General features: G+C 40.6%; 2 protein-coding genes across 11 annotated transcripts in view; both read right to left on the minus strand.

The window, feature by feature from the left end:
• Positions 1-4,116, minus strand: part of Strip2 (striatin interacting protein 2) — a 44,539-nt gene extending 40,423 nt beyond the window's left edge. Inside the window, exon 1 of the mRNA XM_047561988.1 lies at positions 3,922-4,116. Within this exon, the coding sequence (XP_047417944.1) occupies positions 3,922-4,074 (153 nt within the window). The 5' untranslated portion in view covers positions 4,075-4,116. The remainder of the gene's footprint in view (positions 1-3,921) is intronic.
• A 7,056-nt stretch (positions 4,117-11,172) lies between these two features.
• The window catches only part of Ahcyl2 (adenosylhomocysteinase like 2), a 173,907-nt gene continuing 160,382 nt past the window's right edge, over positions 11,173-24,697 (minus strand). For all 10 annotated transcript variants that reach the window (XM_047560426.1, XM_047560425.1, XM_047560424.1 and 7 more), the window contains 6 exons: positions 22,005-22,099; positions 16,601-16,699; positions 13,272-13,340; positions 13,072-13,150; positions 11,700-11,820; positions 11,173-11,348 (listed from right to left, as the gene is read on the minus strand). In XM_047560426.1, the coding sequence (XP_047416382.1) occupies positions 11,342-11,348; positions 11,700-11,820; positions 13,072-13,150; positions 13,272-13,340; positions 16,601-16,699; positions 22,005-22,099 (470 nt within the window). In that variant the 3' untranslated portion in view covers positions 11,173-11,341. The remainder of the gene's footprint in view (positions 11,349-11,699; positions 11,821-13,071; positions 13,151-13,271; positions 13,341-16,600; positions 16,700-22,004; positions 22,100-24,697) is intronic.

A 24,697-nucleotide genomic window follows, 5' to 3' on the forward strand; every position in this document is an offset into this window, starting at 1 on the left:
CCATGTACAGACAGAGAAACAACATGTATCCCATTTGTTTACAATAAAAAAAAAAAAAGATTGATGTAATTAAAAAAAAAAAAAAAGAAATGAAAGTCCATATGAAAACCATGAAATAACTACTTGGGTGGCTTTTTGGGTTGGTGAACAAACAGATGTGCTAGGAGGGTGGTTCCCTTATAGAGGACATAGATGCTCTGTATTACCTCAGTCCCATACTTTTCATTTGGCTGTTTCTGAGTTGTATCTTTTGTTAAAAAATTAAAATCATAAGTATGTGCATTCCTGATTTCTGTGAGTCATTCTAGCAAATAATCAAGCCAGAAAGTGGGAGGTCATAGAAACACTTGAATTTGTAGTTGGCCAGGTGAAATTGCAATATAACCACTTGGGGCTGGTATCTAAAGTGAGGGTGGCATTGTGAGACTGAGAATTTAACATGTAGGTGTGTGCTAACTCTGGGTAGTATCAGAATTGAAATGTAGTATCCAGTTTGTGTCAGGGAATTGTTGGAAAATGATATGCTCAGTTTTCTCATGTGTAAAATGAGAATAATAGGACTTACTTCACAGGGTTGATATAAGGACTAAATGAGTTAATAGGAAAGGCACTTAGCATACCACCTAGCACTTGGCAGCACCATGTGGGTAGTTACTCTACTTATAATTTTAATGTTTTATTATAATAACATTCTTCTCATATTATTATGATAATTACTTTAAATAGTTATATACATGGATAGCTATCTATTGGTTTATTTAACCAAAACCAATTCTACAATTCCAAACATGAAGCTATAATACTCTTACACTTTTTTTTAATACTTAGGATCTTTTCTAAGATTCTTATAAAGGGAATTTTCAAATCTTATGAGTATTTTTGTGGTTGTCTGTATACAACAAGATGTTTATTTACACTTCCAACAAGGCAAATCATGTTTAAATCTACTATAACAAAGATTTCCAAATTTTGTATTATGGGCACCAAAAAAAAAAAAAAAAAAAGGTAGAAGGTAGGAAATGACTTAGGGTTGTTAATGTTTTATTCTGGTAAGGAGGAACTTAAAAAACTTAATAATCCAAAAATGGGAAGAACACAATCTCAGAATAAAGTATAGTCATTAAAAACAGTGTTTTCAATATTTCTGAAAAATGATAAATACATTTTATATCATGTCCTAACATACACAAACTGGAACAAATATTTACCCTTACTATACGTGGTGCACTGATATTTTCTATTACCCTATTCCTCTAAAAAATAATAATAAAAAGTAGGTCCCATTATAGGTTGCCCACTACAGTTTGAAAAACACTGTTTTAAATTGCATACATCCTTTGAATTCAGTATAGTGAGGTAAATTTTTTTAAAACTCACTTTAATGTCCTTAATTTCCCTCATTTTCCCACAGACCAGTTACAACTTTGTCAAGGACCTTGGGAACCAATAAACAAGGAGATCTGGATAAAAGAGATGTAAGAGTGAATCCTTTTTCTTTTTTCCTTCCTTTCTTTTCTTCTCTTCTTTTTTTTCTTCATGGTGCTAGGGATAGGGGTGAAACATTTTATTATGAATCTTCTTAAGCAAAAAAATTATTCTCTAACTTCCTTTTTTAGTGCATGGGATATTCACACACTAAGCCTTTGGAAAAGGGTAGGTCAACAGCGCCCCTCTAAACACAGTGACTTCCTGAATGAGCCAACAGTAATTCTCTTCTAGCAATTCTCTAGAAGCCCTAGAGAAAAAAGAAAATCATCTCCTCTAAGGATTATCTTCCACAGGAAAGCAAAAAGAGAGAAGGAAAAAAAAAAAAAAAAGAAGCAGCAGATCTGGCTTCTGGGTACTGTAGTGATAGGGGATGTACTGACAGGTACATCCTGCTGCAGTGGAAGGTGGAAGAAAGCTAATCTTTCCAGCCAGGCTTTTGGCAGGCATTGAGTCCAGTAGAGATGATCACTGCAGTTGTTCATTTCCAAGCATGAAGAGTGCAGCTGCAGATAATCAGCAGGTAAACTGGAGTGCAAGTGGAAGGCTCTGAGTCTCCAGACACTGAGCTCATTGTCAAAAGCAAAGTACTATCAGAGCCTTTTCCTGAGGGATGACTTGATAGTTGGGGAACATGCCTCCAACTTCAGAAAGGATTATGGGTAGGGACTGTTTTTTATTCTCTCACAGACTATATCACTCTGAAATGATTATATTTGTTGATTGTCTGCCTCCCTGCCCCCATTTTCTAGTAAACTGCACAAGGGCAAAGACCTTTTTTGTTCACTGATGTATCCCTAGCACCTAAAACAATGCCTTACATATAAAAAGGCCTCAATAACTTTGTGAGACTGAGAACTTAATATGTAGGTTCTAAATTAACATGTATTGCTGAATTAATAAATAATTCATCTTTTGCCAAAAAATTTTTGAGCACTTCTGTAGTGGAAGGAAGCACACCAGTTCCTTAGGGAGGGAGGGAAATGATGTAGATATAATCCAGAAGACAGGGCTGAGCTCTGTTGGAGATGGTGACTTTGAGCCAGCCTTTTCACCTCCTCTACCTCTTTCTTTTAGAAAGCAGGGGCTGGAAGTTTACATGGTAAAGCACATACTTAGCATTTGCCAGGCTCTGAGGTCAACTGCTGGGGAAGGAAAGGGAAAAGGAATGAAAAGGAAGAAGACAATTCCTATTCAGCTTGTGTCTGAATGGGAAGCTTACCTGAAATCACTTGGGAAGCTGTGCAATGCTATCTAAGTGGTAAATTGTGAACTGGTACACCAAGACCTGGCTTTTAGTCCTAGCTCTGCCACTTGATATGATGATGATGATGATGATAGTAATATAATAAGAGATACTATGTAATGACCAATTAATTAATGACTTTATCACAACCTTCTGAGGTAGGCAGTGCTAACCCTATTTTACAGATGAAGAAATTGGAGCTCAGAGAGGTTTGGTAATTTGCCAAAAGTCACATAGATGGTAGTACAGGATTCAAAACCTGGTCTGACCAACCAAGAAGCTTGGTGTTCTTAACCACTCACTATGCCAGATGTCTGATCTTGGACAAATTAGTTCTGTCTCTTTTACTGTGTAAATGAAAGGAATAGAGCAGATGATACCAAAAGACTCTTCCCTTTGACAGTTTCTGATCTATTCGCCTGATCACTGCTCAGATCAATTCTACTCTTGGATAGTTGATGGAAACTGGCTGGGTGAGGGTGTGGAGGAGTGATAATAATTCAGTCCTTTCGTCGTCCTAGTTAGGATTTCTTTTTTAGAAGAGGAGCAAGAGACCCAAATATTCATACTCCTAGCTGTATCTTGGGACAGTTCCATTCAAACAGCCCCAACCTGAATTCTGTCTCATTTAACCCTTGCAGGCAGGGGCCTGATGTCCGCCGGTGCTCCCTAGACCGCTACCACTACCCAGTGGATAGGGGATGGCAGAAGGGCAGGAGCCCCGCGGCCAATGTGGGCCAGCCCGGGGACCCGCCGTACACACCCGAGTGGGAGAGGGGGCACCCATTCGTCGACCTTCCCTCCATGGCCAGCTCCCGCCTCCCACCCCTCAGGTCAGTCTCTTAACTTCTCTGCATCTGTCCCTCCCCTGTAAATCCGGATCCGAATTCCTGATTCGAGGTGCTGCGACCGTATGAGATTAATATTTGAAAAGTACGTTCGCCCGCGGGGCATCTTGGTGCCAGAGGCGGCAGGGGAGGCCAGAGGGCTTGGAAGCAAGACCCACAGCAAGACGTGCGAAGGGTCGTGCTGCAGAACCAAGTCCCGCTGCGGCGGACCCTGCAGGCACCAGCTCCGGAGGGCCGCCCGCGAGCACCGGGGGCTGCTCCGCCCAGGCCGAATCACCTCAGCCGCCGCTTCCCGCCCGCAGGCGTCTCCCAGCCCCAACCAAGGCTCTCTGGACTCCTCACCTCCGACTCCCGCCGCTGGCTGCGGAACGCCTCCCGGCCCTTAGGTGCCGCCTGCTTCCCTTTGCCACCGCCGTTGCCGTTGCCGTTGCCGTTGTCATTGCCATTGCCATTGGTGGGCAGTCCCCCGGCCCCGGGCGCCCCGGGGTCCTCCATGCCGCTGGTCAGTGACGCGCTTCAGCGATCTCTGCCCGGGGCGACCCCGCCGCCGCGCGCCCGGAGTCTGGCCCCGCCCCTCCACCACTATTGGCTGGGGCCGCTCCCAGAGGCCCCACCCCGCTGCGGGATTGGCTGCTGGACCGGTCGGAGCGGGACTGGGAGGAGGTGGGGGCTCTTTCAAGGAATATTTCTACCCTCCCCACCGTCTTTTCTTATCTTTTTAAAAAAATTTCCTGCGGCGTTGCTGGTAGCTAGACACTCTTAGGTGGCTTCCCGCTCCACCTCCCTCCACCAGTACCTTGACCTTAAGGCAGTTTATGTCTTCGCTTCTCGCTTGGTGTCTCTTAGCACTCTTCCCCTTCCAAACAGAGACATTTTCTGGGAGCTCTAGTCACCGCCCCCTGCCCCACTGCGTCTGCATTTCCCCATCATCACAACACGGACCCCCAAATCCTGGCTGCTGCACACGTCCCACATTCTGCTTAGTCGCAGGGGAAGGATGGCACCGCCGGGCAGAGGGATCGCTCTCTCGGGAAGCTTTCTGAAGAAAACGCATCCCTCCCAGAGTGACGGCTGGCTGGGAGACTGAGGGTTGAGGGGTAGGATTGGTGCTTTGAGGGCTGCTCCTGGCTATCTTCCCTTCTCTCTGTACCGGTACCTTACTCATGGTGTGAGTGGACATCAAGTCCTACTTCTCTCTCCCCTTTCCTTCCTTTGCTTTCTGAGATCCTTCCTAGGGACTCGGTGTTACTAGGGGCAATGAAGGCTGTGTGGTCTGCCTGCTCCTGAATTTACCCAAAAAGCAGCTTGCGGCATTTTTTTTTTTTTTTTTTTTTTTTTTTTTTTTTGGCAGTTCTGACTTGGTAATGGAAGCCTCAAACAAATCGACTAAGGGAATGAGGGAACCAAATCACTATCCACAGCCCAGTTGCTGTAGGGAAGGATTTGGGGACTTGTTGAACTGTGCTGGTGCCAGGCAGGCATTACACTAGGCACTTCACAGGTATCGGTCACGCCTCTCTCGGACAGGTTATGTTCACGAGTCAATTATTATTGATGAGGAAACAGGTACTCACAGAGTACTCCTTGCTGGCAGTTCCCAAGGTATATTGTATCTTGTCTGTGTCCTGCCTATGTTGTTCTCTGGAGGAAACTTGTTTTCTTGGTCGACTTCGGTTCTTCCTTAAACATTCTAGTTAGTTATCACCCTTTCTTCCTTCAGAAAGTCTTTTTGACACCCCCCTTTGCCTTGATCCAAATCTTAGCATTTCCCAAAGGAATTATTTCCCCGTTTCCATCTTAGGGATAACTCCATCCCTTTCTTGCCGTATCTCTTTCACTCTTCCCTTTTGCTGGTTGGTAGGCGAGAGATAAAAGCAGGCATGAGAGAAACGTCCCTTGGAGATTTCTGGGTTCCTTTCTCTCCATGGCCCCCTACATCTCCTTACTGACTCCACCCATCTTCCCATTCCTCTCCCATTCCCAAGGCTACCCCAACGTGAATATAAGCTTGGGAGAAGGTCCAAGTTTCAAGTGTCATTCATTTTTGTACACTTCATTTATGTAGGTTTAACACAGGGTTTCACAACCTCTGTCCTACTGACATTTGGGGCTGAAAAAAATATTGAGAGATTGTCCCCATGCATTGTAGGATGCATGACCTCCCCTCAGTAGATGCCAGTAGCAGACTCTTAATTGTGAGAACCAAAAATGTCTCTAGATATTGCAGATGTACTGGGGAGGAAAAACGCCTATTGAGATCCCCTAGTTCAGAATTGAGCTGATGTGAATTTCCAGGAAATTCACTGGCTCGAGGCCTAAATTATTTGATTTTGAATTTTTTTCAGAGAATAATTTGTTACTCTTAAAAATTTATAGCTGCATTTAAATTCCCAGCCCACGCCTATCCACTAAAGTGTGATAAACCTGCCACAGCACAGCCCATTGAGTTTCTTACTAAAAAGAATTCATTATCTACTGTTCTTCTCAATCTCTCTCCTAAGCAGTCATACTCCAGGAGTGATAGTCCCAGAACTTTATATTCTTTTGAGAGCCTACTAAATCAGTAGTATCCCCACCAGAGGCAGAAATCCCCACCAGTGGTCCGTTTGGAGGTTTTGCTCCTTTTCCAGTCTATCCCTCGGGCATAGGGTGGAGATGAATCCACTGGAAGCAGAACTGAGGACAGTTCTTCTGTACCCTCTGGCCTCAAAAGCCAGTTGCTGAACCAAGAGCTCTACCTGGCTTTATTTTCAGAGAAGGGATTTGAAAAAATTGATGCTGTGGAGATTGCAAAGAATCAAAAGGTATGACAGAACTGGTCATAAAGGAGATATTCAGAAAAAAAAAAAAAAACTGGAAGGAGTAACCAGAAGCCACAGATTAACTGAAAACTTGAAACTATTGGTCATGGAATTGGCACATAAATTTTTTATAGCTTATTTGTCAATGAAAGAATGACAGTCATCAATACCATTGACCAGAATGTACCTGGGTGCTAATTAGTCAGGTCTGGTCTACATGTCTTTTCATGTTGTAAAGATGGCGCCAGTGTTGGGTAATTTTAAAGTTATTTTAAAATCTACACTACTAGCTGGGTGCAGTAGTGCATGCCTGTGATCCATACAATTTGGGAAGCTGAGGCAGGATGATCACAAGTTCAAGACCAGTCTCAGCAACTTAGTGAGACTCTGCCTCAAAATAAAAAGTAAAATGGACTGGGGATATAGCTTGGTGGTAAAGCACCTTTGGGTTCAATCCCTAGAACCAACAGAACAAAAAAACAACCCCCCCAAAATCCCACAGTACCTGAAACTCAGGTTTTATTCCCAAACTCAGGCTGCTGGCAGAGGGTTAAAGGTATAGATTAGGTATAGTTACCAGTCACAAGGATCAAACATATCTCCTTCCCATTTAAGCACTCTAATCCATGGAGGTCAAATATTAAGCAGATAGCACCTGGAACTGAGACAACATAAAAATAAGATGCAGGACGATTTAAACTACCTTGTTTTTGAGGGTATTAGGCAGCCAGGATAATATAGTAGAAAAAGGATAGAACACCCTCTTTTCCCCATAAAGAGCATGTGTGGGTGTGATAATTCAATGGAGGCTATAGGGCCCTACCTAGAATGAGAAAAGGAATTAATGTTTATGCAGTATGTGCCAGGTTTTGTAAGCAGTACTTTTTACACAACAGGTCATTAAATCTTTACCATAAGAGATATGTATTATCTATTTCACAGGCAAGAAAACTAGGGCATTGATTGGGGATATAATTTGGCCAAGTTACACAACCTGTAAAAAACAGAGCTGGAATTCAAACCCAAATTAACCTGATTCTAAGTCCAAGTTCTTTCCACAATACTGTGAGTTGAAGAAACTTGCACAGCAGTGGGCAGCCAGGCTGACCCTGTGAGCCTGAACCTAAGACCCAAGTACCTAAGTATCCATTCTTCGAAAAAGAGGAGTCAAGCCTTGCTGGAAGGGAACAAATCCTGTCAGTTGACTCACAGGACTCATTACCAGCTGCTAGCAGCATTCTCCTCTTTACTGGAATGGCACCAACTTTGAGCCACTACCAACTGCCCAAACTATTCTAATCCAGGGCCCTTAGTTTAAATAAATGGAAGTCGAAGTGACAGAAGATTCTGATAGGGAAGAAAACTTTTTGCATATAGTATGTAGAACTAGTCTAGGTTGTCAATTAAAGGAGATGCTATCAGAAAGCAACCCAAAGATGGCTGCCCTGGAAGTTGTGAAAGATCAGGTGATTGGATTCATCCTCCAAATAACCCAAGTTAGAATAAAACCTCCATGATTCATTTCTCTCTTACTTTCCTCTGGTTGTAATTATGTCCTGGGTATCTGGGTCCTTTGGTCCCTAACTGTGGGGATATTAATCTCCTGTACTCTCCAGCTAAGGGCAGGGCATAGAGAGCTTGAGGGGCCTAGAACCATTCTTTAGTTTCTCTACCTTAATAAGCCTATAGCCTCAACTCCCCAGAGTAGTGGTTCTGAGAAGGCACATTCTTTACAAACATAGCCAGGATGTGGTGGTGGGGGAGAGGACAAGCTATTAGTGGACTGACCCAGCATGGAATAAGGGTTTCAAGGTATGGTTCACTCTAACATGCCAGTGGTAACTGCTTTGGCATTTCACATCCTTGCCCAGAGGCTTCATTTCTGAATTCCTAGTTCACAGAAGGAATACTCTCAAGACAAGAATCCATTTTAAGAATATTTTATTTGTCTTTTGAGATTACATAATCATTATTGCTGATCTAATACAATCACTTAGACATAAAGATTTCCAAGAGCTTCTCAGAAATGGCAATCCTTAGAGGTTTTCATTCCTTTTAGTAAGATGATAGTGAGAACTAGATGATTATTTTTATATATATGTATATATAGTTTAGGACTTGTCCACATATAATTTGCTGGTGTTGCCTAGTTTCTTTCCATAATTTTCCTTTATTAAAAAAGCTTAATGCAACAATGCATTTTGATTTTTTTTAAACCATGACAAAGTTAATTTGAGATAACCACAGGAGCAGCAATTTCAGATCTGTTCAGATAAAAGCCAAGCAGCAAAAAAGCTTTGCAGGAGTGTGTGGCCATAGATAGCCATGCTCACGTGGGAAGGTAGGATGGGGAGTTGGGAGGGCAGAGGGAAGGTAGACTAGATGCATTTTTTTTCTTAATGGGAAAAAGGAAACTGAATATTTCCATTAAGAAGGCAAAAAGACCTTGAAACTAGCATGAATTCATTGTAGATAAAATGGTATGTATTCCCACAGGCCAGGGTCACATACATAGAGATAATTAGCCTTCTTTCCCATGCCTCCTGATAGCAAGGATGCATCTAAGGTAAGAGGCTAGAGGAAAGAAGACACATTTGCTCTGATTCCAAGGGTAGAGGGAACAATGATCAGACTCCAACACTAATAATAATCCAAATAGGAGGCCCGGGCCTCCTTCTTCTTAATGGTTGATGACACAGGGTCCCCAGAGAGGTAGGGAAGTCATTTGAAACTCAGAGGCAAATACCTCACCATGGGCAGCAACACTGGCAACCTAGAAGCCCATGTGGCTCCTTTTCTATTTGGAGTGAGTCTCTTCACTATCGTGAGGCAGAGTATTAAAAGTACCAGCACATGGTAAGCTCCACAGAGAGCAAGGCTTTGCTGAGAAACAGCAGGTTATGATTTTTGGTCTAAGAACATAATAGGCAAGAGTTCAGATATCTGTCTAATGGAATCTGCTGGATATAAGATGAGGTAAGATCTGAATCTTTTGATAAAGAGATCTAATTAATTAATACAACCGTCAGAACTGGGCAGGCAAAAGGAACCTAGTAGTCTAGTAGAATTTTCAGCATTTATAGTCTTTCTTATAAATAAGAATATAGTCATGTATGTGGCACTTTTCCAACCAGACTCAATGGGCTGAGTCTATATTCTATTTAGTGGTGCAAATAGCCATCTACCAAGTTCTACTTCCGTATTTCCATAAGAAAGGACATTTCCAGACTAGCTCCAAGGGTATACGTGAAGACCAGGGGAAGTTGAAGAGGGCAGAGGTAGAGGAGGATCAGGACAGGAAGGTTATAGTGACTCTTGGTGGTCTGGTATTTCCTTGAGTCACCTTGGTCTTGAGACTTTTGAGGCAGATCATCATAAGAAAAAAATGGGAAGCAAACATGAGAGCATTAAATAGGGTTGGCTGAGGGGCTGGGGAGATAGCTCAGTCGGTAAAGTGCTTGCCTTACAAGCACTTGCTGGGTTTGATTCCCAACACCACAAAACAAACAAACAAAAAAACCCACATAGGGTTGGCTGAGGAAAGAGAGACTCATTTAATTCAAGATTCCTAGGGTCATTCCAGACTTCAATTCTTAGAACCAATGTGGTCCCAATGGAAACCTTGAAGTCAGCAAGTTAGTCTCTAACAGGAATTCAACTTTTGGGTGGGATATAAAATTTCATGCTGCTTGCATTACTAATTTTTTAAATAATGTTGGAGTTACTCAAGAAACAAACTCTAAAACAGAGTTCTTAAATGGAAGAGGTCAGAACACAAAGATATGCCAGCAGAAGACCAGATTGCAGTTGGTTTCATCATGGCAATGGTCAAAGAGATGAATGAATGATGAGGTTCCAGCTAGTCAAACTAGTTTTGATCATCTGGATACAGTTTACAGTGTCATCTCTACCCCTCAGCCAGTCAAGCTGCCAAGTCTTTTCTGGGAACAGACACACCTGCTTCTTAAGGGTGTCAAGCAATGGGCCTAAAAGACCTGTCCCATTTCCAAAGACTTAAACCTCTAAATACTAGGGAAAGCATGCCTTTCCTTACTCAGTTTCAGAAGTAGTTTTAGATGGTAACAAAAGTTTAATGAAGCATTGTTTCACAATAAGTCCTCCTTTTCTGAGACAGTGCCAATGTGGAGGGGTCTTCCTGGGAAACTATCCAGTTAAATGACAATAAAGCAAAACTATGGGTCCCAGTGGAGCTGGCTCTCACTTCCTGAGTAGAGTTTGATGGGGCTGGAAATATGGTTAAAAAAAAAAAATGTCTGACAAACATCAGAGTTGGTGGCATATCCCTCTTGGAACCAGAAAGCATTAAAAAGGATATAAATATTCAAGAAGAAAGGAATGCTGGGTAAGGAAGGACACCCCAGTAGGCACAGTCATAGGCACAGCTGAGTTCTTACTGCAGCTTGTCAAGGCCTTAACACTCCTTCCTGACTAGCCTTTTTATAAAGAAGGCAGTGATAGTGATGGTCAAGGCTGGGAACCCAGGCCATGTTAATTCGGTGGCTCCCAAAGGCCTCACTGGGGAAGGGCCAAAGGTAAGAAAGGCAGATGCTAAAAATTTATTCCAGAAAACCCAGGGAACAGGAAGCCTGGAATCCCTGGACTAACTCCTGAGCCTAAACATGAGAAAAATGGCCCTTGCTGAGGATTCAGAGTCAATGGGAAATGATGTATAAGATGTGCTAGGAATGGGTCCCCGATTTCTTTCCTTCCTCAGTCTGTCCTCTGCAGCTCTCATGGCCCTCGGAGCAGTAACCACACTCTGGGCCAAGGCTACAGGCACAGGATTCTAGATTTTAATAAATAAATAACCTAACACACAGGGTGAGCACGGCGGGCAGCTGATTGAAGGAGCAGCTTGCTGGGTCTTTCTTGGATAGTAGTAAGAGAAAAGGCATGGAGTTCTATTCTTTATAATGTCTTCTGGCTTGAGTTACAGGCACTTAATACCTGGAGGGAAAAAGAAAGGCAAGACTGATTTTATCAGCTAGTGGGGACGCTGGAGCATGAAGAGTCTACTTAAAGGTGTAACAGGGAGGCAGGGGCTTTTCTGGAGTGTACGGTGAGTGTACATGACTATAGCTTTTCTGCACATCAATGAAAAAAGGACAGTATTTCTTGCGAAAAGGGAACACTAATGTTGGCAGAAGGTCTCAAAGAGTTCTTTGCAGGTGGCACTGAGCAGGTGGTGGATTTATTCTGTGTTCATGTAGATTTATGTGGTAGGGGCTAAGAAGACCAATACCAGAGCAGGAAATTCTTAACTACCCGGATTCCCTGGTTTCTGGGGAGCCCAAGCACCTGTAGTAATTAGGCTTGAAGGGCCCATTCTTGTTGAGTCCCAGATACTTGGCCTGTTCATCTGTCAGTTCTGTCAGGTGGGCATCAAAGGTGGGCAGGTGTAGGCTCGCCACGTACTCATCTGGAACAGACCACACAAGTCCTGGTATGAGCATTCATGCCTCTATCTGGCTGTTCTCCCCAAACTGGGCCTGAAAATGTTGTAAGATACCTTCTAATTCCTGGAGCTAAGTGATAAAAATTTAACTTTTGCTCAATGACCCTCAATTCTAAGGAATGATTGCTTTCAGCTTCAAGCCCAGTGCCTTTCAAAGCCATAACATTTCCTCCTTACTCTTTCAGCCTTGAACCTTTCCTTCTTCCCAGAGGGGTGAGACAGAGAAATGAAACAAGGAACAGGCCTTAGGGTCTAAAAGAAAAAAATGGGATAGTAGGGGAACTAAATAATGGGAGGCTACAACTTTAGTTCTGCCTTGGACTCTATACTTCGGGTCATTCAGGCAAACTGGAAAGAAATAATTCAGAATACTACTATGTTGTTTGCTTTACTTTCAGTACTCTTCCTTCTTATGGGTTTTGGCTTCTATTTTATTATTTGAATACACTGTACAATAAGTAAATATTCATAAATTATGAATAACATGATTTTATGTCATTTCCTAAGTATCTGTTTGGTCTACCCAACTTCATTATATATTCAGTCAAAACATGAACTGCTGCATTTCCTTTATATTCTTTCAACTGTCTATTAAAGGGAAAGTATCCCATTTGTTTCAGATGCTGAAACAAAACCAGAAGTCGATATATTCCCTGATCTTTGACTGAGGTATTTGTAAACACATTGGGTCAATTCCAGTGTTTAAGGCAGGCTCTTTAAAAATTTAGTAGAGTTTAATGTTACTCTTGTACTGAACACCCACCTAACTACACTCTTAACAAGAACCACTCAGTCTCTTTGGTCTGAGGCAAGGGGGCTAGCCATTAGAAGGTGTAGTATGAAAAGCAGGGGCTGTTAAGCAGCCTAAAATGGAATAAATCAGATGTCACATGGTAGAGATGATTTCTCTTTTGGAGGGGGAGATTTTTCTCTCTCTGAGATTTGTACATACAAGATACTTTGAGAGAAAAATCCTAAAAATTCATAGGCAGGTAAGCTGAATCACAACAAAATGTCAGAACTTCACTAGGGCAACCCATGTAGGAAATGGGATAAATCATCTGGAAATGGAATCTAGGACTCCTAGCTACTACTTTATAAGATAAAGATGTCTTTTTTTCCCCCTACCCATAAGAAATTAATGCCCCCAGCTTCCTTTAACCTCTGACTCTGAACTACTTTGGTAAGAATGGGGAAGGAAGAGCATGTACTTACCCATTTTCTTAGGCAACAGGTAGACATCCTGCTTGTAGCGACCCTCAGGAGCATTGTAAAGCTCTATCAAGGCGAGAGCCTAGAAAAGCAGAGAGAGGGATGCTGATGTGCCATTCACAGTTATCTACCTTGTATTGAGTAAACCCAGCTGGTCTAAACACCCTCTCCAGCCCACTGTTGTTCTACTCTGAAGGTCTCACCTGAGTAGTAGCAGTGATTGAGAGCACAAATGTAGGCACTGTGGAGCAGCTTAGGTTCAGCAGACGACCCTAGTGATCAAAGGTAAAGACACAAAGGGGATAGGAGTGTCACTGGCTTTGAAGAGTGAGATAAGAGCATGACTGCTATTTCCCAAACCTTTCCCTACTAACACTCATAGACAAAAAGAAGGTGTTTAATACATAGGAGTTAACTGACATCTATTTTATTTTTTAAGCGCTTTAAAAATTTTTTATTTTTAACTGGTACATAAAAATTAAAATTGGTCAGGTGCTGTGTGCATGCATGTGATCCCAGTGGTTAGGGAGGCTGAGGCAGGAGGATCATGAGTTCAAAGCCAGCTTCAGTGACTTGGCAAGGCTTTAAGCAACTTAGCAAGACCCTGACATTAAAGAAAATACAAAAAAGGGGCTGGGAATGTGGCTCAGTGGTTAAGCAACCCTGGGTTAGATCCCCAGTACAAAAAAAAAAAAAGTCTTTCTTCTAGCTTTTGAAATACATACTACATAATTGTAATCTGTAATCATCTTACTGTACAATAAAATAACAGAACTTCTTATTCCTATCTAACTATGACTTAGTACCCACTGACCAACCTTTCTCTATCCCTCCCTCCCTGCTACTCTCCCCATCCTCTGGTAACCACCATTTTACTCTCAACTTTTATGAGATCACGTTCCATATGTGAGTTCATGTAGTATTTACCTTTCTGTGCCTAACAAAATGATTTCCAATAGATAAATGACAGGATTTCATACTTTTTATGGCTAAATAGTACTGTATTGTGTATATGTGTAACATTTTCTTTATTCATTAATCAGTTAATGGACATTTTGGTTATTTCCATTTTCTGACCATCGTGAACAGTGCTGCAATGGAGTGCAGATGTCTCTTTGACAAACTTACTTCATTCCTTTGGATATACACCACATCGTGGGATTGCTGGATGATAGTTCCGTTTTTAATTTTTGAGGAAACTCTATACTGTTTTTCATAATGGCTGTACAAATTTACATTCTCATCAATAGTGTTCAAGGGTTTCCTTTTCTCTACATCCTCACCAGCATTTGTTATCTTTCATCTTTTTTTTCGGTGCTAGGGATTAAACCAAGGAACACTTTAATATGAGCTACATCCCCAGTTTTTAGTTTGAGACAGAATCTCACTAAGTTGCTTGAGACCTTGCTAAGTTGCTGAGACTGGCCTTGACCTTATGATCTTCCTGTCTCAGCCTCCTGCGTTGCTGGGATTACAAGTGTGTATCACTGTAATAGGTATATGACCAGGTAATAATGATCATTCTAAACTAGAGTTAGATGATATCTTCTTGAAGTTTACCCTGGGCTGGGGACATGGTTCAGTGGTAGACTACTTGCCTAGTGTGCACAAGACTCTGGGTTCAATCACTAGCACTGAAAAACACAAAACAAAACAAAACAAAAAAACCCAAAACACCAAAAAACATTTCCCTGATGATCACTGATATTGACCTTTTGTATGACTTTGGAATTAAGTAACATCTAAATAAAATCACTAAAAAAGGGCTGGGGAGATAGCTCAGTTGGTAGAGTGCTTGCCTTGCAAGCACGAGACCCTGGGTTCGATGCCCAGCACTGCAAAAAAAAAAAAAAAAAAAAAATCACTAAAAATTTTGGAAAATTTGATGAAGGTATAGCTAAATAATTTTTAGAATTATGTAAAAAGGAGTAGGCATAGTCACATAATACTGCCAAGGAAAGGAATATTTCTCTTGAATTTTCTACACTCTACAGCAATATATGCTCCTTCTGAGGACTAACATCCCTTTGAAAGACTGTTCTAGGCAATGATCTTGTCAGGTGGGGGTCTCTCCAGGTTGTGAGGAGAGATATCCATGAATTTAGGAAACTGACGATTTTTTGCTTCTTCCTCAGATTATTTCTTCTTAATTCAAGGGCAGCCTTGATTCTTCGTGTGTGTGTGTGTGTGTGTGTGTGTGTGTGTGTGTGTTGCCAGTGATGGAACCCATGGCGTCATGCATGATGGACAAGTGCTCTACTATTGAGCTACATCCCTAGCTTATAACTTTGACTTTTGAGTGTGCAGCTCAGATAGAAGACTTAGAAACTGCCTCCATGCCACACTTGCCTATTTTGTTTTCTAGGGAGCCTGAGCACTCTTTTTGCCTAACCATATAGCAAAAAACACCTGTCTGCTTGATTTTGACACCAAAATTACTAAGTGGAACCTCTCAGGGAAACTAGAAATAAGTTACCAGACTGTGGGCTATTAATGCCCATTTAAACAACCTGCCCATCCCTTCTCCATACCCAGTCTTTCTTTGTGAAGAAATAATTCAGTCCTTGTACAAATGTCCTAAAGTATTTGAGAAAGTGAGATGAGTTAGGAAAAGAAGAAGATGTTCAAACCTAACTTTATGGGCCCCTAGGTAAAAATAGGCTATCAGTTAAACATTTTAAAATTCAGTTTCTTTAATATAAAAAAGAAAATAACTGAAAATCAAAACCCAAGGGGAGCATTATTATCCTCCTTGTTATTTTGGTGTCTTTCCCTGAAGAGAAAGCAATAAGAACAGGGCTTATTCATTATAGCAATCAGGATTCCAGGACTGGGGAAGAGAAGCCTTTAGGGAAGGAAGAGTAGCCAAACACTGACATGACAGGAAGGCTACATGGAATGAAACTCAAGAAGAAACGAGGGCTGGGGAGATAGCTCAGTTGGTAGAGTGCTTGCCTTGTAAGCATCAAGGCCCTGGGTTCGATCCCCAGCACCGCAAAAAGAAAAAAAAAAAAAAGAAACGAGGATGGGGAAATATCAAGAACCAATATAGAGCTGAGTACCTACTACACATCTGGCTCAATTCAGGGGAGTGGACACTCAAAAAACAGGAACTTTGTCAGCAAAGACTTAGCTTTCCCAGCCTACCTAAGAGTCTGATTTAGTCAGGAATACCTACTTTGTGCTTACTGATTAAATCATCCCACAAATGCCATTATCTCTTTGTAAGCATCACTCAAAGTGGCACTGGTTCTATCTGTTAATTCCTTCCACAGTAATAGTCATTATCTGACTCATCCTGGAGAGTGACATGGAAAGACAGGATAATTGGTGAAAAGTGGGGAACTAAAATAGTTTCTTAATTGCTGAATGAAAAGACCTTTCACAATGAGAAGAAAAATCCACTGGTAAAGTAGTTAAACTTGTGTTTGAGAGAAGGGATTGAAAAGATAAGGGAACATGAGGAGGAAGGGAACCGGGTACTGTAGTCTCCCCTGACAGCAGGGAGTATATCTGCCAGCCTCAGTCTTACCTCTGCCAGCAGTACTATCCTCTTGCCATCAGGCCATATCACATGGTCAACTTGGGATCTCACTCGCTCCCAGGTCAGTTCTGGTGTCCGCAGACTCGCCTAGAACACATACAGCAAGATCATTAGCCATGGCAAGTCCCATGTTGGGGATAGAAAGAGGTTGAAGAAAACCATTTCAAATAGCAAGTTGAAAGGAGCAACCAACATGCCACATGGAGAATACCTGTCCTGGGTTGGTTAGGACTGTTCCATTTCAGGGAATTTAATCTTAGGCCCAGGGAGGGATCACTCAGGATGTCATTCCACAACACATACTGTACGCCCACTCTCTGCTGAGCACAGTAAAAGGTGCTACGGGAAATACAAAAGAAACCAAAGCCGTGGTTTCTGCCTTCAAAAAGCTTGCACTTAGTTGGGGACACAAAACAATACATATGTGAGAGGAAAATACTTACAAAGCAACATGCAAACTAGTGCAAACTAATATTGTGCAAACTGAATACATAAGTGCTGAGAGACGCAGACAAAAAAAGAGGATCAGAGCTGAGTGGGATTAGCTGAAGGCTGAACGTCCTAGACACAGCATGCTGGCGCCAATGTTCTGCCCTCATGTCCCAATGTCCCAAGTTCCACCTCATTAATGATGGTGGTTCACCCTAAAGTTACAGAAGCTTTGTGACCTAAGTGTGAATGTGAGGTAGCCTTTAAAGAAATGCTGTATGGTAGAGTAAAGCTCCCAATGGCTCACCCTCCTTCCATTTCTGTATATTGTATATTCAGAGAACAAGAGAAAAAATGTTAAGTTTATTAACAGCAGCAAATAACAGTCACAGGGTGTACACTTAAGACAACTGCTTCCTTCTTTCAACAAGCAATGCCTAAAATAGAAAGGGAGTTCATATTTTAAAACCACTGTTGGTTCACTTGATAAAATTGAAAATTTCTGCCAAATACTAGTTTTCAAAGATAAATACTTTTAGTTATACAATAATCATTTATTAAGCACATGTCATATTCTAAGTATTGTAGTAAAGGACAGAAATATAGGTAAGACTGGATTCCTTTATTAGAATGTGATTTATGGATAGGGACAATATCTTCTTTTCATTGTTATACCCCTAAGTTCCATCTAAACATACAATGGGGTTCTCAATTAATATTTGGAAATTCACAGCCCTTCTCCCTGAAGAAGTACCAATCTAGTGGGAAAACAGACATAATTATATTTCGTTGTATTCAGAACCATATTAATGGTCTGAGGCATTTCTTTATTAGATAAAAAACATATATAAAATTTCTTGAAACATCGAGTATTATAAATTGGTTCAGTCTTTCTAGAGAGCAATTTAGCAGCAGTTAGCAAAATTTTGTAGGTACCTAATCTTTTACCAATTAATTTTCCTTTTAGGATTCCTATAGAAACATTTGCTCAAGTCAGAAATATGAGTGCCCAAGAATGTTCAATCTAGCATTATTTAATAATAGAAAAAAAAAAAAAAAAGGAAATCAGCAAAGCAATGGCTAAGCAAATCAGGATAGTTCTATACAGCAGACTATTATTCAAGTCTTAAAAAAACAAAGTAGGGGTTTTGGGATGTAGCTCAGTGGTAGAGCCCTAGCCTATCATTAATGAGGCCCTAGGTTTAATCCATAGCACTGCTAAAAGAATTTAAAAAGTAGATATGTATGTGTTAATGTGAAAACCATTAAGTGAAAGAAATCAAGCTGTTACAATATAGCATAATGTCAATTTTGTCTGACTTTAAATATATTAATGTTATTTGAAATTTTGAACTAAACAAGTATTACTTTAAAATTAGAATTTTAAGGGCTGGAGGTATAGCTCAGTGCTAGAGTGCTTGCCTAGAATGTACAAGGGCATGGGGTTTGATCCCTAGCACACACACACACACAAAATTATAAGGAAATACTGTGAATATAGTTAGAAAGAATTTAAGCAAATGGATCATTCTGGAAGTTAAGGATATATAAGGTAAATCCTTTTGCCTTTGGAAATCTCACATGGAGGATAATAAGCAGGTGAAGACAAGAGCTATTTCCTGGTGACACTAGAGGCTGTGTGCTAAAGCACCAGAATGGCTCTGATTCAGGGAAAAGAACTCAAAGGTTAGTTTTAAAAAGAGGTGTAAAGGGACACTTGGTTGTCCAGGGAGCTCCAATGACCTGACTAGTAAGGTCTAGGTGGTAGTCACACTCCTTGATAGAAGTGTTCCTAACCTAAGACTGACACAGCTATATGAATCTCTCTTAAAGGCATACAAATGGGGGCTGGGGGTGAAGCTCAGTTGTACAGCACGTGCTTATTAGCATGTTTGAAACCCCAGTGCCACCCCCACAAAAAACAATGAAAGAAAAGAAAAAGACACCCAGTGGCTTCACTCTGAATTTATAATCTCTAAGCAATCTACCAGGAAAAGTTTTCTCTAAGCATACTGCTGTTCCAAACTAGGCATACATCCTGCTATAAATTAGCCAGTTATTATGCTTGCATGAACTGATATAATATGATTTTGAACAGTGCACATCAATTTTTTTTTTTCCAGGGAGAACAACTGTGGTTGTAGTTCTATAAATCATATAATGAATAGTTAGTCTCGGGCTAAATCATTCTTTGCCTGGAAGAAAAATTTTAAAGTTTCTGAGTTTAATTTTTTTAAAACACAAGTCAGATTTGTGACTAATAGGTTTGAAACCATCCAATGGTTTCCTTCCTACTCAGAATAAAGTCCTTATCATAGCCTAAAAACCCTGCACAGCCCCCGACCTCCTTGAGCTGCCTGTCTTCACCCCTTTGCCCATTTTGTTCCTGCCACCACAGCTTCTTTTCTGTTCCTCAGATACCAAGCAGGTTTCTATCTGTTTTATTTGCCATTCTTTTTGTTTTGGTGGTGCTGGGGATGGAACCCCAGGGCTTTACTCATGCTAGGCAAGTGCTCTACCACTGAGCTATACTCCCACCTTGTCATTCTCTGAACAGAATGTTCAGATCATTTATTTTATTCATGTTTCTCCCCAAGTCATATCCTAAAAGAGACTTTTCTTGACCACCCCAACTAAAATAGTATCTTCAATATCCTCACCTTGCTTTTTTCAATGCTATGCACTGACAACAACTATTTATTATTTGTCTCCCACACTAAAATATAAGGTCTGTGAGAAGCAGGATGTTGCTCACAGTTATATCTTCAACCAATTAATACTTGAAACAGAACAGAATGAGTATTCAGTATATATTTGCTAAACAGTGAATAAACATTCTGGTTTCAATTATTAATTGTTTGCTATTTCCTTAAATTTCACTTTATATGCCCTGAAACACTACCACCAAAAATTGGCAATTTAACTTTTCAAAAGTCCTTCTGAGCATCTTCCTTTCTGGACCATATAATTTAGTCATATACCTTCTGCCAGAAGAACACAAAAAGAAGTAAGAGATGGTCTTTGGTTCGTGTCATGGCAAAGATGGAGGTCTACCTAGCAATACGAGCAAAACTAGTTTAGTCTCAACATAGCAGTTATGGTGATCCTTTTCAAATGAAAGTCATCCTATTAATACTAAGATGAACTGTTATAAGCCCTAAAACAGTTCCCTGTTTCTCCCAGAGTATAATCAGGAATTCTTAGGATGCACTATGAAATCTGGCCTGATCTCATCTTTCACTCTTCCCTGCCCTGTGCTCATCCTGGGCCAACCACCCTGGCCTTGTTGTTCCTCAAATAGACTAGGCACACTCTCTCTTTAGGGCGTGTATACTGGCTGTTTTCTCTGCTTGAAATGCTCCTTAGCAAAAAATCCACATGGCTAATTCCTTCAAGTCTGCTCAAACAGGCCAGGTATAACTGTGCACATCTGTAATCCCAGTGACAGGGGAAACCAAGGCAGGAGGATTGCAAGTTCAAGATTAGTCTTGGTAACTTAAGTGAGACCATGTCTCAAAATAAAAAATAAAAAGGTCTGGAAATGTAGTTCAGCGATAAAGTGCCCCTGAGTTCAATCCCCAGTACCACCAAAATATAAATAAATAAAGTCTGCTCAAATATCACCTTCTTGTGGAAATTGAACCAAAGGGCATTCTACCACTGATCTACATCCCTTGCCATTTTTATTTTATGTTGACACAGGGTCTCAGTAAGTTGTTGTTAAGTCTGACCTTGAACTTGGGGTCCTCCTGCCTCACTTTCTGAGTTGCTGGGATTATCATGCCTCGATAACTAAATTTTTAATAAGTAAACTATCATGGTAAGACCCAGTAATGAGGCCATTCCACTGACAACCCAAGGTAGAAATAGGCTTTGATAGATTGTGTTGCCAGATTTTTTTAGTTAGTTTGTTTGTTTATTCGTTTATTTATTTCTGTGACACTAGGAATTAAATCCAGGGCCATGAGCATACTAGGCAAGTGGTCTACCACTAAGGTTCCCAAGCCCCTGCCAGCTATTTTTAATACAAGAATAGAGCACAGCATTTAAAGAAAGAACCATGTAAAACAGATATTATCCAACAGGCTCTCAATGTATCAACTGATCCTTACCTGAAAATGCTGAAGCTCAATCAGAGCAGCCCTCAGTGCACATGAAGGATGCTATGGTTAAGCCATATACTCAGAGAGAAATACAGTTGTGCCATAAAGATGTCATAAAAATGTAAAACCAGGGTGAAAGAGAGATACTACTGTATGCCTGAAAAGGAATAACACCTTCTATTAACTATGACTTGGAACCAAGTATTATCAGGACCAAGTGCTGTTAGACTGAAAAATTTTAGGATGAATATAATCAAATTAAAGAACTACAGTGATAAATTTACCAGGTTTGAGGAACACATGCTATTACACAATGGCACTGGATTGACTGTGACTCCTACAGACTCAATTACTGTGGTTCAGAAAATATGTTAAGGGGAGACCAGCCCAGTGAAAGAGGAAGAGAAAAGAAGAAACCACAGTATTTGGCAGGCACAGTCAATCCTAAGCAAGGTATTCCTCCCAGTCCATAGGTTTCTCTCCCTTGACTTGATTGTATGGACCAAACTACTTATCTCATCTTTATGGTAAAATCAAACACCACAATACTATCATTCTGACTCACACTCATTTTATCTTGTAGTGTTGGGTTTCCCCAGCTCTCAATCCCAAAATAAGAGAGAAAATGATTTATAGTATAATAGGTAATAAGCTTAGATGAAAGAAGACAATCATTTAAAATTGATTAAGATGAAGAATCTTCATAGCATCCACAAGCACATAGGGTTAGAGAAAGTGAACAGCTGTGGACAACTCTGCCAATTCTGTTTAGGATGGTTGATGACCCTGCTCTTCCAGTTTGTTTCTTGGGAAGGAAAAAAGAAAAAAAAAGGCCCCAATAATAAACCACTTGATCTTACCACATCAATCTCCGTGTTGGAATGTCCCATGTTACAAACGATGCAACTATTCTTCATACGATCCAAGTGTTCTCTGGTTACCACATTCTTGTTACCTTAAAAACCAGAAGACATCTATATGAAAAGAAATGAAGTTGAGCCCCTACTTTATATGATATGTAAATATTAACTCCAAATGCATCAAGACCTGCCAGAACTAAAACTATAAAACACTTAGAAGAACACGCAAATAAATCAATTAGAAATAACATCTTAAGAACATCAAGAAATCAAGGAAAAAACAGGTATATTGGACTACATTTAAATTAAAATTAAAAACTTTCGTATTGCAAACGACACCACTAAGAAAGTGCAAAGACACCCAATATCACAAACAAGAGAAAACAAAACAATAAACAAACCAAGCCCCCTCCCCAACAAACAAGTGAAAGTGACAACCCACAGAAGGAAACAAAATACTTGCAAATCATATACTGAAAAGGGATTTGTATCCATAATATGTAAGAAACTCACAACTCAAAATCAAAAGACAACCCTATATGTAAAACAAAGGATAAGAATAGATATTTCTCCAAAGAAGATATGCAAATAGTCCATAAATATGTGAAAAAAAATGCTCAACATAATTAGTCATTAGGGCAATACAAATCCAACCTATGATAAGAGATCACTTTACACCCAATGGGATGGCAATAATAAAAAGACAAACGATAATAAGTACTGGTGAGGGTAGAGAGAAATCAGAACCACCATGCATTGCTGGTGGGACTATAAAATGGTTCAGTCACTTTGAAAAAAAGTGTGGCAATTCCTCAAAATGTTAAAAGTAGAACTGCTATATGGCCTAGCTATTCTATTCCTAAGTATACATCTAAGAAAATGAAAAATATATGTTCACATAAAAACTTGTATATGATGTTCACAGTATTTATTCATGAGTGCAAGGTGAAACCAACCCAAATGTTCACATAAATTAATGAATGGATAAATAAAATGTGGTATATCCAAACAATAGAATATTATTCAACAACAAAGGAATGAAGAACTGATACATGTTATCATATGGATGGACCTTGAAAACATGCTAAAAAAAAAAGTCAGTCACAAAAGGTCACATATTATATGATTCCATTTACATGAAATTTCCAGACAGGCAAATCTATAGAGACAGAAAGATTAGTTGTTGTACAGTTAGAAAAGGGTGAAGGCTTGAACAGAGAGTAATGGTTATGGTGTAGGGTTTCTTTTCTCTTTATTTTCTGTACTGGAGAACGAACCTGACAGAAAGATTAGTAGTTGTACAGGGCTAGAAGAGGGTGAAGGACTGAACAGGGAGTGATGGTTATGGTGTAGGGTTTCTTTTCTCTTTATTTTCTGTACTGGAGATTGAACCCAGGGCTGCTCCACCACTGAGCTACATCCCCACACCTTTTTATTTTTTATATTGAGACAGAGTCTCACTAAGTTGCTCAGGGTGGCCTTGAACTTGAGATTCTCCTGCCTCAGTCTCCTGAGTTGCTACGATTACAGGCATGTGCCATTATGCCCAGCTAAGGTTTCCTTTAGGAACGTGGAAAATATTCTGCAATTAAATAATGGAATTGTCGTGGTTTGGATGGGAGGTGTCCCCCCAAAAGCTCTTGTGTTAATGCAAGAATGGTCAGAGCTAAAATGATAGATTATGAGAGCTGTAACCTAATCTGTCCATCCTTGTTTGAATGGACTGACCAAGGGATAACTGTAGGTAGGTGGAGCTTAGCTGGAGGAGGTGGGTCACTAAGGGTATGCCCTAGAAGGGTGCACCTTCCCTATGGTTCTATCCCCCTCCATTTTCTCTGCTTCCAGACCCCACCATGAGCTGAGATATTTTTCTCTACCGGGCCCTTCCCTATGATGTGCTGCTTCATCTTGGGACCACAGCAATGGAGTTGGCAGTATATAGACTGAGACCTCTAAAACTGTGAGCCCCAAATAAACTTTTCCTCTTCTAAGTTGTTCTTGTCAGGTATTTTGGTCACAGTGATGAAAAGCTCACTAAAACAGAAATTGGTACTAAGAAGTGGGGGTCATTGCTGTGACCAGTCTGACCATGTAGTTCAGAAGCCTTTGGAGCTGATTAGTGGTAATTTTGAAAAGTTTAGAGATGCAAGTTGGAAAAATTTTAGAATATTGTAAGTGGAGTTTAATGAGCGATTCTGGTGGGAGCTCAGAAGATCAGAATGGTGATGTTAATGAGGATTCTGAGAGAAATGAGAACTCTATGGGGAAATGGACTACGGGTTGCTCATGTTATATTCTGACAAAGACCTTGGTTACATTTTGCCCATGTCCTGTTACTTTGTGTAAGGCTGAATTTAAAGGTCATGGGCTAATTAATATGGTGGGGGAAATTTTAGACAGCACTGTATTCAATTAGTGCCATGGATATTTCTGGCAGCTATTAGCCAGGTTTATGTGAGAATGAGGAGCAAAAAACAGAGTTAAAGGATTTTGAAAACTTGTAGTTTGGCCAGAAGAGGCTTGTAAAGCTGGGATCTCTAGTGTGCTTATTGAAGAGAAATGTTAAATACTTTGTATGAAATAACAGAAAAGATGCTTTGAAGGCACCTCAGGAATTTGGAAGACCACACTCATTGCAAGTTCCAGGGTACAGAAGAGAAAATTCCTTTGAGAAGAGATCACAGGGTACCCTG

The sequence above is a fragment of the Sciurus carolinensis genome, chromosome 8 (genome assembly GCF_902686445.1).
Source record: "Sciurus carolinensis chromosome 8, mSciCar1.2, whole genome shotgun sequence".
Taxonomy (NCBI): Eukaryota; Metazoa; Chordata; class Mammalia; order Rodentia; family Sciuridae; genus Sciurus; species Sciurus carolinensis.